Source organism: Ranitomeya imitator, chromosome 4 (assembly GCF_032444005.1).
Source record: "Ranitomeya imitator isolate aRanImi1 chromosome 4, aRanImi1.pri, whole genome shotgun sequence".
NCBI classification, from domain to species: domain Eukaryota; kingdom Metazoa; phylum Chordata; class Amphibia; order Anura; family Dendrobatidae; genus Ranitomeya; species Ranitomeya imitator.
Window position 1 is genome coordinate 656,108,381 of NC_091285.1, and position 14,911 is coordinate 656,123,291.

Below are 14,911 nucleotides of genomic sequence, written 5' to 3' on the forward strand. Positions count from 1 at the left end.
AAAGCGTTGAGGGGCATTCCGTCCAGCACGATAGGGATAATGGGTCATCCTCCGATGTACCTGTCGTGCCAGGGTGTTGGGCCTTGAAAGTTCATTCCTGTGAAGCGGCCCGCATTCCCAGGGGATTCCCGTTTAAATCACAATCTCGTGCAAAGTGGCCTGGTTGCTGGCAACGGCGGCAAATGGGCTGTCCATCCGGTTGGTAGCGGTCGCGGTGTCGTCCGCTCCATGTCGGGTATTTCCGGGGTCTCATCCATGGAACATCCTCTCTACGGTTTGCCAACTCCATCTTGGGTCCTCTCATCTCCTGCATGGTTTTAGCCATTGAAGCAACAACATCAGTTAAAGAGTCAAGCTTTTGTTGAAGAGCATCATTAGTACTGGGCCCCAGGGGCTTAGCAATGGCCCCGGACATAGCTGATGTCACTTGCACTCCCTGTTGTTAAGGTGCCTCTGCCATGGGTTGCGCAGGATCCTGATCCCGAGATGCCTCTGCCAGCTGGAGACGTATAGCGCTCTCCTTTAATTGGGCAAATGTCAATTCAGGGTTCTTAAAAACAAGCATGCTCACATGCCCCCGGTGAGAAGGGGTGTAGAGTACCTCAATAAATTGATCTCTTAGCAGTTTATCCGCTCCGGTGTTAAAAATGGGTTCAGCCAGTGTAAGTGATTTAAGGGCTTCCTGCAGGTTTAAGGCAAAGTCTCTCACGCCCTCATTAGCTTTTTGTTTGCAATTAAAGAATCGTACTTTAGCTTTGCTGCCGGCAGTGGTTTCAAATGTAGCTTTTAATCCAGCAAATATGTGTTCAACAGTGCCTTTTAGATCAGCTGCCCATGCTGTGACTTCTCGCTTAGCATGGCCACTTAACTGCATCATCAGGAGACTAACACGCTGAACTTCACCCACGGGGAACATATCAAAATGAGCCAGCATCTTTTCTCTGAAATCGTCAAGGGTATTAGGCTCACCTTCATACATTGGAAGCCACGGGCCACCCGGGGTATATGGCATCAGCACCGGCATGATGGGCGCCACTCCTTGCACCGCTGCACTGCCGGACTCTCTATCTACACTCTGTCTTTCAGCTGCATTAGCGTCGCCGGGTGCTGCGGCATCTCCGTGCTGCGACATACTGTGCCCCCTTAGTTAATCCGGACCCTTCCGGTCCTCCGCTTCCGTCGGGATAGTGTAGATTCATTCCGCTGTGCAGCAGGATTGGTTTTCCCCTTGCTCTGACGTCAGAGCGATCAGCTTGGTGCCGCCCACAATGACACACCCCCTGCTGCTCCCGCCCGCCGCGCGCTCTGTAATGGCGGATTCTGAAGTTTTTCAGTCAGACTGGGACTCAGGTAATGGCGTAACTCAATTAACAGTCTCGTGCCTAATGGTTATGAGGTGATGGCGGCCATCTTTACTCCATTATAACCAATGGGGAAAAGTCACTTTCAATAGTTTTTAATGGGAAATGGAATTTTCTTTAATAAAGTCAATTTTCAAGATTTTTCATCCAAGTTTTCACAGTTTTGGGCTCCAATCATGGCACACAATACCTGGTATACGGGCTGGCTGCATCCTGTTCGTGACGCCAAATGTGACGCCCAGGAGACCAGGGTACCCAGCACCAGACCAATGGGGTCTGTCTCTTGAGGGAGATGTCACGGGTGGCTTGACCCGGTGCTGTGGCCTCAGGCAATGCACAGTGTAAGGGGTATCATGAGGGAACAGGCACTTACTTGATCAGCAGCAGGTTCTCCCAGCGGTGATGATCCTGGATAGATGGCTATTGTCCAAATGAAAGACTGAGGCACTGAAACGTTTAACCAGTTTACTTCAACATAAAGGGATTTACAACCAGTCTTGTCACCGGAGTCTGTATGGGAACTCTGAATTACTTTGACCCTGCCGGGGTCTTCGCCTCTTATTGTACGCAGTTTCTGTGTGGCCCTGCTGCTGTATGTGAACTGGCTGCCGGCCCAATCTGTCCCCTCCGGGTCCTGGTTCGACGGGCAACCCGAGTCCTTTTATCGGCTTACCCCCTCCAGGAGTACCGCTGAACTCTGTGTCTGCTACTGCGTCCGGCCCTAGTGAAGCTGATATCACCTCACATTTTTCCGGTTGCTGTATTATATATAATGAATACAGCCACGGATCCGGTATCCGTCTTTGCGCCTGTTCTGGGTAGTGGTTAATGCTACCCGGTTCTCACAATGTCCTTTTTCTCTGTCCCTCTTCTCCTCAGGCCAGTGATTTGGGCCTGGAAACCGTCATAGGGCTGTTAGAAATTCAGCTGTATGACCTCTCACTTTCAGCTCCTTAGCCCAACTGCCAGTTTTTCTCTCAGACCAGAATGGATCAAGGGGAGTCTCTGGAGCTCCCCCTTCTGGCCGGAGGTGGTAGTGCAGTTTTGCTATCTTAGTACTTGTATTTAGTGTCAGTAACTATTTTTGTGGCAAATACCCCTAGGGGTGCCACATTATCCTTCTCTGTCTGATGCAATGTTCTGCAATGTCTTAAAAACAAATCGGGTTCAGTGAATTCCTACAAATTCATGCAGAATGAGTCACATTCGATCAATTCACCCATCTCTAAAAACCCAAATTTGTCAGTTAGTATCAATGGGGCAGCAGGGCTTTTGCCCCATGTGAAGTTGACAGGAGGAGCCATAAGGCTACCAAATGCAGTGGTCAGAAGGTGTCTCAAATGTGGTGGAATTGGGAGAAGGATTTGACTGTTGTCAAACTAACAGCCAGCACAAAGCACAAAGATGGAGTAAAATGTCAGTTCCCTGAATTCCATTATTCTTGTGTTTTAAGTACACACTATACTTCTTTTTAAGGAACCTCGTTCCTAGTGTCCTAGAGTTCTAAAGTTTTTTATTAGATAACCCTGTAGGAAATGAGCCTAGAAATCCAGAATATGGAATATATGTTCCTCTCAGCAAGTAATGGACATTTATGTTGTATCCACATTTATGGTATTTTCATGTGAAGAAAATTTGTGTACAGATTATTGTCCTACTTGGATTTTGAGTCTTCTGATCTCAAACCAACCAACTTTTGAATTTCTTGAACTGATAAATGTCATCTTCGGACTTACCCCAAGGAACATCCCCAAAAATGCTAAGTCTTGGGTGTGGCTTTGCTCCTCCATGTCCCTTTCACAATCCAGTACCCAGGATTATTCTAGCCTAGTCGCAAAATCTATATCTCTGACTTCCACACGACAGCTAGTGACATCAACCATCGCCAGAAATAGTTCACTGTGAATTTGTGCTTTATAGGTTTAGTCCCATCTTTTTATATGGATAAAATTGTAAAATGCTTGAGAAAATAAGCAGCTTTGCAATTTACTTGTTAAATTTTTATTAATTTTTTTATGCCTCATTGCTTAGGGAACCGATCACCGCAGCAGGGTAGCAGCAGTGGCTGAACTTATGAAGTAATTAGTATCTTTATCTAACAGTTCTTGTAAGCACTGTTCTGAAGTTAGCCGAGATCGGTTGAGCATGTCTAGCTCTCAATTCTGGTCAACTTCAGTGCCTCGGCAGAAACTAGGCTCCCCATATAACTGCATTAAGACCACTCAGTTTCGGCCATCAGAGCAACAATGCCACTGGTCTGAACTGTCAATCACGCAGAACAGCCAACCTGGAAGGCAAAATGACTGTTGAAACAAAGTACAGGCGCTCGTTGCTTCACGGGGTGGCCAAATATTTAAATACACCATCCCACCTGTTTGGTTTCCATTTGTCTCCACCCTTCTCTGGCTCTTTGAAGCCATAGCTGTCAATCAAAGAAGAAAGGGGTGGAAATAGAGGGATTACAAGCAGGTGGGAAGGTTTATCTAAATGATTGGCCCTGCCGTGAAACAACAAGCGGCGGTACTTAGTTTGAACAGTCATTCTTTTTTCAAAGTGTGTGTGATGTAAATATTTTTTGTACACTTTCTTGTTGTAATAATGGTGCAATGTTACACCTGTACACACCACCCAAATACAGCCGCCCGTTTCAGGTGCGAGCTTTTGGGACATGCACTTACCTTGCTTTTCTTCGCCCATCTTTTTCTCCTAGTTAGATACATTGAGGTCACTTGGACATTACAAAGGCTGTGTTTGTGTAAAAGAACTTAAAAGGGTTCAATACAGTCCTAGGTGACTTCAGAGTGTTATGAACGTTTTTTTATGGGCAATTAGATTCCTTGCAGTTTTGAGATTGGCAGCACATTTAATTAACTTTTGGTGGAAAATTTAGTTGAAGCTGGCGAATTCGAATTTCAAAAGTCTTAATAGGATGTGAGTTCAATATAGGAGTATACGTTTAAGAAAGGGGCGCAACGTCTGTGTACATTAGGTTTTGCTCGCATCTGTATTGGAGGCTCCATCAACAGTCTTCGTGCTTCCTGCTTTGAGAAGGAGGGGTAAATCTTTGCTGCAGCCAATCAGTGGTTGCAAGGTTTTCCAAAGAGTCACGGCTGTGGCTACAGATCGACTACAGTGGTCATATGCCTGAATTGGAGTGTCAGAAATTTATGTTGAAGATTAAGGTTGTCTTGTAATTTATCAGAAATTGATAAAAGTTTAAAGAGTAACTATTTCCCCTTATCTTTTGCAATGCTCTGTCTTCATGTGTAAGGCTATGGCAGAACACTGAATGGAAGACTAATGTTCCAACTTTGTGGCACTTGGGATCTTTTTTTTTTATATATCAGGTTATTAATTTTTTTTTCAATTATCTGAATTTATTTTAAGAAATAATGAGGCCCAGTTTATCAAAACTTTTACACCAGATTCAAAAGCTTTGAAAAGCTTGCATTAAAATTTTACAACTTTTGATGTACTCATGGCATAATGGGTGGAGTTGGGGTGGGACGAGAGCGTGGCTTCAATCACTCATCAAATTCATGAGTGGCAATGTTAGCTACACGATAAATCTTACTTGAGCATGGACATGAGTAGGATTTGTGGTGAGCTTCACACAGAGGTGTACGCCTCCATGCATCTTACCTGATTCATGAAGAGGCGTGCACCTCTTAATCGATCAAGAGCATCTGACTCAAACATGATTCCATATCAAGACCGGCATGAACAATGGGGCCATATGGTCTTTGTCTTCCATTTTTCCATCATATAGATCTTATGTACCAGTGATCAATTACAAAACAAACGGTCATTGTTTTTGTGATTTATGGAAATTAAGTAAAATTGCGAATCCTTCCTTTCCACTATGGTCAAATTTTTATATTAAAAATTGAAGAAAGGCAGATTAAACTGATCTAAGATCCTCTGGTAGGTCTGAAATTGAACACAATCACAAAGCCCAGTTGGCCAGCAGGAGCCAACCCTATTTGAAAGTAACTTTGAAGCTAATCTCTTGCCACTATTGTCTAAATTTTATAGAATTATTTTACAATTAATATATTATTGATGATCTGTTCTTTGTGTACAATGATAACTGCAAAGTTGATGATCAACATGCAGACGGGAGGAATAGCTGTTAGCCAAATGAACGATTGTTTGACAGCAGTCCAAATATTGTGACTTAATCTCAATATTGTGTCTACTCAATTTATAAGTGTAGTTTGTACTGTAGATGAAAGAAAGAAATACTACTAATCAAACTGTACCAATGTCAAATACTGTCTTTATTTGCCACCAGAGAGAAAAAAAAAGTTTACTTGATACCATGCTCACTCAACCACGTGAAAGTCTTTGTATTCTGTGCGTTTCATAGAAATAACTGGAATTATCAGACTGTAAAAAGAATTAAACCAAGAAAGAACAAAAATAAGTGAGATGAACGTCTGATACAGTCTACATCACTCTCCAGAAGTCTTTATAACATGGAACAGAGTGACGTTGTAGAGCACTTGATGACCATTGTTCCAGGTGTACAGGACTCTTTCTCGTGGGTTGTAGTCCAGCATAGAGATATGTGAATACTGGTTATGGAATGGAATATCTGTATACTCATAAGTAGACGAATTTGTATAATACGCAAAGTAGATCTTGGCTCCAGCTAGATGAGAATTTGTTACATAGAGGGTACCACATATCATGAAGGACTCCCCAGCACTTCGTTTTGGGTAGCCGGTGTCCCAGGTCTGGAGGATTTCCAGTGTCTGGGGATCCAACTTGCTGACAACAATATTTCCTGCATTCTGATTTGTTGTGTAAACTGCCCAAAGCCCATTTTCATCCACCATGAAATCTATGTCCGAGAAGCCTCCCCATGAGTAGGGAAAGGTGTTGTTGTACCCTGCATTGTTGAGGTTCCTCTGGACAGAGACACTGCGGGAACGGAAGTGATATTTTACTACTATGTTACTCTGATACTTGTTGTAATAGAGAGAGCCATTGTAAACCACATGCCCAGTGCCGGCCCACGGATGTGGAAGGAGGTGCTGAACAAAGTTCTGTCCCTTGATAAAGTCGTTGAGGCTTCGATATTCCAAGACTCTTCGACCTTTCAGGTAGCCATCCATGTACCAGACCTACAAAAAGAAAATCTTGTTAATAGAGAACTGAGAACATATTTTATTTGTGTTTTGTATTGCTCTCATACCAGCAATTCCATTAAGAGTACTTGAAAGAATAATAGCGATAAGAACGCAATGTTTACAATGTCATCTCGATAGAAAATGTCAAAACGGTTGCATTTAATGGATAATTGTAAACAAATAAATGTACTTTTAAATTAAAAATAATTGAGATTAGATAAAAAAAATGCATATATTGTAAGTGGATTAGATAACAAGGTCATAAGAATGTTGTCTCTTGTGGTACACAACATAAAATAAGTAGGCAACTCCACAAAATCTTAAGTCAGTGAACCATGTTAGACCAAATCTTTATACCCAAAACCAGAACACAAGATTTTAATAGTCTTCTAATGATCACTCAATAGATAAAAGCTTCATGTACATCGAAACACTTTTCTATACATACTTACAATCTAATACCATTGCGATGAATTGATTTCTTTACAGAAACAAAACTTTTTGTAACCAGATGTTCAAAAAAAAGTATGCTCCTGCTCCCACCATCTTTGTGAGAGAAACCCTTTTTAAAATGTTATTTACATTTTCAAAGATAATACTGTCAGATTCGGCTTGTAAAACAAGCACTTTAGCAATTTACTGTTTATTCAAATCTGTAGCCATTCTTGAGATATTAACACTTTTCTTTTGTTTACAGCTCATTACCTAGAAAACTGACCACCACTCCTGTGTAGCTTGCAAATAGAGATGAGCGAATATTTCAATATTCGGTTCGGCTCATGATTGCCGAATTTTCAATATTTGCCGATTTTAATTGTCGAGTTAATCCTTGAATATAGCCGAACATACACAGCACAAAAGCCAGTGTTTCCCACGCTGTGTGACAGCGTGGGAAACATCAACGTAGTGCTTCTGATTGGTGGTGAAATGATCCCCGCCGGTCAGAGAGCCACAGTTCCCATGCTGTCAAAAGTGAGTGAGTGCACAGCTGTGATCGGAGGTATAAAGTTTACCTCCGGTCACAGGTGTCAACTGATGGGACTACAGCTACTATCAGCTGACACCTGCTGCTGCTAATAACAGTGAGAGCAGGAGCGGCTGATGGGAGTATTCATCAGCTGCTCCTATGCTTTAAATAAATATATTTTTTTCAGAAAAATTATCTTTTATTAATTAAATACATATGTACAGTAAGCTGCACACACTGCACTAATTGTATTTGTCACTGACATCTATATATATCTACCTATTTTTTGTGTGCTTTGTGTATTTACTTGATGTAATCCATCTCTTCTATCCTGTCGGCTCCTATTGTGATTTTACACTACGCGGCTGCTGAATTGCCCTCTTTTTTTTCTTATATATGAAAGTTGTGTATATATATATATATATATATATATATATATACATATGTGTGTGTGTGTGTGTGTCACTGACATATATATATATATATATATATATTCAGTGTGTATATGTGTATATATCCATTCTATCTATCCTACTCTAACCTGTCATGCTGTGATTATGCTGTACTCGGCACATGAATTGCTGGCTTTTATTCTATCTATCTATCTATCATCTACTTTAAAATACTTTAGCGGCAATGCAATTATTTTCCTGCACTTTTACAGAATGTTCCCAACTTTTTCTGATTCTAAGGAAAATGCTCGTGTTACCGATCACGAATTTGAATATTCCATCCATATTGGTGCCGAATTTATATTTGGCTATCGCTTTCCGAACATATTCGATCATCTCTACTTGTAAACACTGTGCTGAAGCTGGCCGGGATTAGCACGTAACGCAAGAGTTTGCAAGCACTGCCCATGTCCCGCTATCTAATAGAAGCGGTCGGTCTTCAAGGTAGCAGGCTTTAAATAAAGGAAAAGTGATGGTATTTCAAGAATGGCTAAAAACTTTAATAAGAAATTAATTGCAAAATTGCTTCCATCTACAGGCACTTTCCGACAATGCCTTTATATGAAGAAGGACAAAACCCTTTAACCTTCATGTGCCAGTTTTCTAATAGAAAATGTATTTTGTCTTTTTTTTTCTCAAGCAATGGTTAAGTCACAAAAACAACATTGTAAAACTCATCATACTGAGAAAAATCTTTTATACTTATGGCTGTTTTATTTCCCTCATGAACAGAACTGCAATGGTTGATTAGATTTGCCATTGCCGGAGGAGTTATAGTGGGAGGAGAAAAAGGGCATTTAGGTGGCTTTCCGAGATGAGTGCATTGGTGTAATACATTATTAAATTGTTTTGTTGTGTCTCATATTTTGCTCTTTTGCAGATGTCACAGCTCTCAGGATACTGAAAACTTTGCCAATGAAAGAAATGTCATCTGGCTAAAGGACAAGGACAAGTTGGCAAGCATCTCTGATGGGTTAAGGTTGAGAATTACAAAAACTAGCTCATTTTTAGGGCAAGGCTTTTTGGTTCTGGGAATACCTTGTTAGAATGCAATTTCTTGCCAAAATGATTGGATATTTGTTGGCATGATTCACATGCCAGGTTCAAGCACAACTCAATCAAAATGGGACCAAGACCACAGTTCTCTATAATCTTCTAGTTCATTAATTGGATGCCACAGCAATGGATGAGATTGACAACTAAATATGAGGTTCAGAAGATCTCCCGCACATCTTTTTTTAGCAAAATGGTTTTGATATGTTTGCGGTAGAGGAAACAATACCTAACCTGAAGTACCCTGGGTACTATACAAAAAAAAATGCAACAGGGACAGCAAGCCGCCATATGGCATTTTATAGTCTCTTATTTGGATGAAGGGTCTTTGGACCTCCTTGGTTACCTGGGTACAGGAGGAATGATAACGTTACACCTTCTATAGCTTTGTCCCTATCCTTCCTTGCCTTAGGGCAGTGTTCCCTATTCTTTTGTACCTTGAGAGCCCCATTCAGCTTTGCAAAGAGAGACAAAAATGGAAAGGAATGCTAGTGTAGGTCAGACAAAAATGTGGAATACAGGTGTTGGCTGTTGCAGTCACCTATTCCTGTTTCGCAAGGCAAGCACAACACTGGAGATCGTGTGTAAGGTAACTCCAATGACTGCAGATATACCCGCTGATTCCTGGGCTTGTGAGCACCGGAAATACGATCTGGTGATATAGAGCGAAAATACGGGTTGGAAGAGCACTGCAAGGAGGGGAACAGCCAAGGAGATAAGTATGAAAGGTTTTATTAAAACTGTGCATTTTGGGGCCCATCAGGCCCCTTCATCAAGTATAATAACACAGGAAATAGCCCATGATTTTCATGCAGGTCACAAAGTGACTAACGAGCTGAGTATACATAATAAATAAACATAACCCTTATTTTCGCTCTAAATTGCCACATTTAGCTCTTGAACCTCATCCAGAGACCCAAAATATTGATATCCAGTTACTACCCCCCTTTGACCTCCCACAGTAAAGAAAGAGTCCCCAAAAGTGATATAACGATCAAATCCCCTCATTTAGAAACCACACCAAGGCTTTATACCTACATCCAAAGGTTTCTTCCCTACCCCAACTCAGTATTCTCACATCAAACACTCCCAGCTTAGTATTGCATCTTCTTCAAGCAGCTCCTCTGACTGGTAGTATCATCCTATCTCCAACTTACCATACTTAATACATCTATCCAACCCCAAGGCCAGTATTTGTGCATCCAGATCTGATATCCTGTGCATGACTACTCACAAAAGTCACCATCTGGAGTCCTGCTCTTCATAACTGTTTGCTAGATCTGGCGCTATTGCAGCAAGGTGACAGACAGCTATGAGCCACAAATTACGAGCTCGAGAACCGTGGCTCTTAAGCCACAGGTTTAAAGCTCCTTAATTAGGGAATAATAATAATAATAATAATTTTTATTTATATAGCGCCAACATATTCCGCAGCGCTTTACAAATTATAGAGGGGACTTGTACAGACAATAGACATTACAGCATAACAGAAATACAGTTCAAAACAGATACCAGGAGGAATGAGGGCCCTGCTCGCAAGCTTACAAACTATGGGGAATATAGTTAAGCAAACATATTCATGCCCTGGACCAGAAGCCGGTCTGGTCCTACAGGTCAAAGTTTTGAAGTGAAGGACAGCATCCAATCCAGGTGAAGACAATAAATATTTTATTGTGCCATAAATGCAACGTTTCAACCTCAGGGGGTCTTTGTCAAGCATGCTTGACAAAGACCCCCTGAGGTTGAAACGTTGCATTTATGGCACAATAAAGTATTTATTGTCTTCACCTGGATTGGATGCTGTCCTTCACTTCAAAACTTTGGTATGTACTCCTCCACCTGGGTCTGGTGGAGTTAGGACGAGCAACCACTTTATGCAGTAGTGCTGTCAGCCGCCATTGCATTATTTGGTCCTACAGGTCAGTCTTTACGTCTATGGCCAGTATCTATCCTCATAACATCGCTGGACCTAGTTAATGCCTGCGACGTCTATGATGCTTGGCGAATGATGACAACCTCAGAAGTGGACATTGCCCTGATTTTGCTGCCACTGAGAACCAGATTGTATGCCAGATAAGAGCAGAGCTAATCTTCTTGCTCGACTTTTTTTAGGAAATATTTTCCTCCTTTGTGCCATAAAGTTACAAACGCTCCATAGACTTACATTGTAAAGGAGAAGTCTAGCTCACGCGTAGGGTATAGAGTGAGCTGGACAGTCTGAAGAACAATGACGCCAGTGAGAAGAGGAGCAGAACATCGCTGGATTTTGGAAATAGCAGCGGTAGGCGAGTATATGAATACATACATGCTACATTTCATATCTTAGTGATATCGGTAATTTGTATGCAACCCCTTCTCATGTACAGCCCCATGGAATCAATGGTGCTATATATAAATAAATAATAATAATTTCATACACATATACACAGATTAAAAATCTTCGTAGAAATGTTTCTATAAATCTTTAAGCTGCTTTTATGCCAAAAAAATAATCGTGAATGAGCATTTTTAAAAATACTTGTTTCACTACTATCTTTCAGCGCAAACACTTGTTCAACAGGTGAAATGATTTTTTTGAGCGGCATAAAAGGTCATCATTCTTGCTGGTGCATCGTTCTGTGTTAACAGGACTCGCACTGCCGAGGTCCATGGCAGCCTATCAGGCTATTAAATGACCTTTGATTGGTAAAGGTTTACAATTCGGAGGTTATATTGTGCTGCCGGTTGGTCAAGGTTTAGAGTGGCTTTCCAAAAGTCGAGAGGACAATCTGGGTTCGTCACTCATACTTCCTCGCTTAGAGTGGCTGCCATTTAGCCATCCATCAACAGCCTTGAAATACTTAGAGAAGATAAATCCTAACCAGAGAGTATCAAGACTCTACTTTTTCGTTCTCAAGTGACCTTTTTTCGTGATTTGTTTCTGCTTACTAGAATGTTGCTTGGGCTCTTGCGATTTTTAATTTCATTGTGGCGCATACAAGAGCTATTTCTTGTCTTCAGTACAGGCAGTTAATATATGAGCTCGGAGTGTTGAGAGAGGAACATAAATAGCTTTTGGCATTAAACTACCGGGGCTGTTGACAACTGATACAAATGAGTTATTTGGAACAATAGTGGGAAAGACGTTGAAGGTTTTCTGCTTTAATATCAATTTAAACTCATATATTGCCAAATGCTAACAACGTCTTAGACCATGCCATAGATCAATGAGGATGAGTATCATTTCATAAGTACCCAGGTTAGTATCAGTATTAATACCACTTAAGAACTATTGCTTTGTCAGAATGAATGAGCAATACCCTAGATTATATTGCCCAGGCTCTTTGCAGTAATGGAATTTCCCACCAATATTCAATACAACTATCACTTAGGATGCAGGGCATGGATGCCGGGGATCAATGGTGTTTCACTTCCACTCAGGACTGATCACATTACGGCTCAGAATGAATTGTATTACAAGTTGCAATCAATAGTGTTACTGAGCACAATTGATGGTGCCATCACGCAGAATGGATTGGGTTACTGCTGCCGATCGATAGTGTTACGCCGGTATTTAGCAATGAGAGTATTAGCACTTAAAAGAGATTAAAAATGTGGTTGTTCTATTCGGCCGGTACAACGACGGAAGGTCAACCGAGTCACCTTAACTTAAGGTCATGCCAAGATGATGGATGATGGAACGGGTTAAAATAAAGCTTGACTTTAGGGCCCACTTTTATCCCGATTCCCAAAGATAGAAATAGACAACTCCTGATTTCAATATGTTCTAGAACTTGATAAAGGGGTTCGTCTTCATTGTGCAATAATGGCGGAGGAAGACGATGAGTAATCACTGGCTGATGCTTCATCACAAAGTATTTCTGTATCAGGCACATGGTAAGAAACTCAACAGCAGAAAAAAATAAGAAACTATCAGTGTAATATATTAGTAAGCTCCTTTACTGTGGCTTTTATTGGGATGTAAGAACAGAGTAAGTGGGCAGAAATTTATGGGTGCCATTACTAACTGTTTTTGCCTTAGCTAGTTCACAACCAGCTACTAAAAGCTGCTACCACCTTCCAATTAAAAATTGAGAAGCTATTTCCCGTATTTTCCAAATTTTCCCCAAAATATATATAGGAATAAACCAAATTTAGATTTTTTTTTTAACAAAACTTCATTGAGTAAGGAAGCCTGTCATCACTGGCAGCATTGATCAAAGTCTGGATGAGTTACTGCATCCTTGTATATTGTTTGACATCATTAGAATTTCTGCAGCGTTTCAGAGAAAACATCATTTAAAAGGTCGGCAAGGCTCTATGATACTAAGAAAAATTGTTGGAGGCTGGTCCCCTGTGGGTTCTCTCCTCCCCTGCCCCTTTGACCGACAGGTTTCTCTCTCGAGAATCACATTTAGGGAGAGAGCTGTCCGTCTAAGAGAGCAGAGTCAGGAGAAGCCACCAGAGACCGACCTCTTGGACTAGTCATTCAAGAGGAACCATCACTTGAGGACTTCACAAAGTACGCTTTCTTTGCAAAGTTGGAGAGCTTCAGAGTAAAATGTACACGGCTTCAATAACCCAGCCAGTGTCTGATTCATGCTGCCCGTGGTCATACATCATGAGTCAGAAGACAGATTCCCTACCATAGTTACCTATTAATTTATTGCTTTCCCTTTTCGTCACTTGATTGCAGGTGCCATATGATATTCCACCATTTGTAATGTCTATCGTCCTCTGTCAATGAACTGTGACTAGTAATTGGGCAACAGAAAACAACTTCTGGCCAAAAGCAATGTAGTTTGACAGTGATGGTATTGATTCAGTGCCAGGGACATTCTACAAAGACATCTGCAAAGTAGAAATAACAGGAACCACAATGATCCATGGCTACTGTATCTCACCAGTAGGCGACATTTGTCAACATGGATCAGTTAGGCTAGTTTCACATTTGCATTTAAAAACGCAGCGTTTAAAACGCAAATGCAGGTGGTGAAAAAAACGCATGTAAATGCGTACAAACGCTGTGTTTTTTAGACGCATGCGTTTTCGCATGCGGTTAAAAAAAACGCGGCGTTTTTACGCGTTTACATGCGTTTTTCCTGTGTTTGCGTTTTTGGTACGCATGATGAGAAATTTCACAAGAGAAAAATCAAGATCCAGACACCGCCAATGGGACTACAGAGGGCGTGTGACATGACTGTGGACCAAAAAATGGAAAAATTGTAGCTCTCAAAATGTGGTAACGCAAAAAATATTTTTTGGAATAAAACGCGTCTTTAGTGTGTGACAGCTGCCAATCATAAAAATCAACTAGAAAACCCACTATAAATAGAAATGGCTAGGGCTAGGGTTAGGGTTTGGATCCCTAGGGTTAGGGTTAGGGTTAGGGTTTGGATCCCTAGGGTTATGGTTAGGGTTTGTATCCCTAGGGTTAGGGTTAGGGTTTGTATCCCTAGGGTTAGGGTTTGTATCCCTAGGGTTAGGGTTAGGGTTTGGATCCCTAGGATTAGGGTTAGGGTTAGGGTTTGGATCCCTAGGGTTAGGGTCAGGGTTAGGGTTTGGATCCCTAGGGTTAGGGTTAGGGTTTGGATCCCTTTAGGGTTAGGGTTTGGATCCCTTTAGGGTTAGGGTTAGGGCTAGTGTTAGGGCTAGGGTTAGGGTTAGGGTTTGGATCCCTTCATCACCTTGATGGTGGGGGGTGGCTTATCAGTGTGTAGACTTGTTTTTCTCTATGGAAACACAGGGGTAAAAAAACGCAACCAAACGCATGTGCTTAAAAACGCATGCGTTTACATAGACAGCAATACGTTTTTTTGCCTAAAAAAAGTATGCGTTTTTTTGCGGCAAAAAAACGCCTCTAGAAATTACTACATGTTGCATTTCCGCAACAAAACGCAAGCATAGAAATGACGCATGCATCGTCAAACGCGGCCAAAGGCTAAAAAAAAAAAAAACCGCATG

General features: G+C 41.4%; 1 protein-coding gene across 2 annotated transcripts in view; it reads right to left on the reverse strand.

Moving 5' to 3' along the window:
• Positions 1-5,623: 5,623 nt before the first annotated feature.
• Positions 5,624-14,911, reverse strand: part of OLFM2 (olfactomedin 2) — a 517,336-nt gene continuing 508,048 nt past the window's right edge. For both annotated transcript variants that reach the window (XM_069767046.1, XM_069767045.1), the window contains exon 6: positions 5,624-6,490. In XM_069767046.1, the coding sequence (XP_069623147.1) occupies positions 5,816-6,490 (675 nt within the window). In that variant the 3' untranslated portion in view covers positions 5,624-5,815. The remainder of the gene's footprint in view (positions 6,491-14,911) is intronic.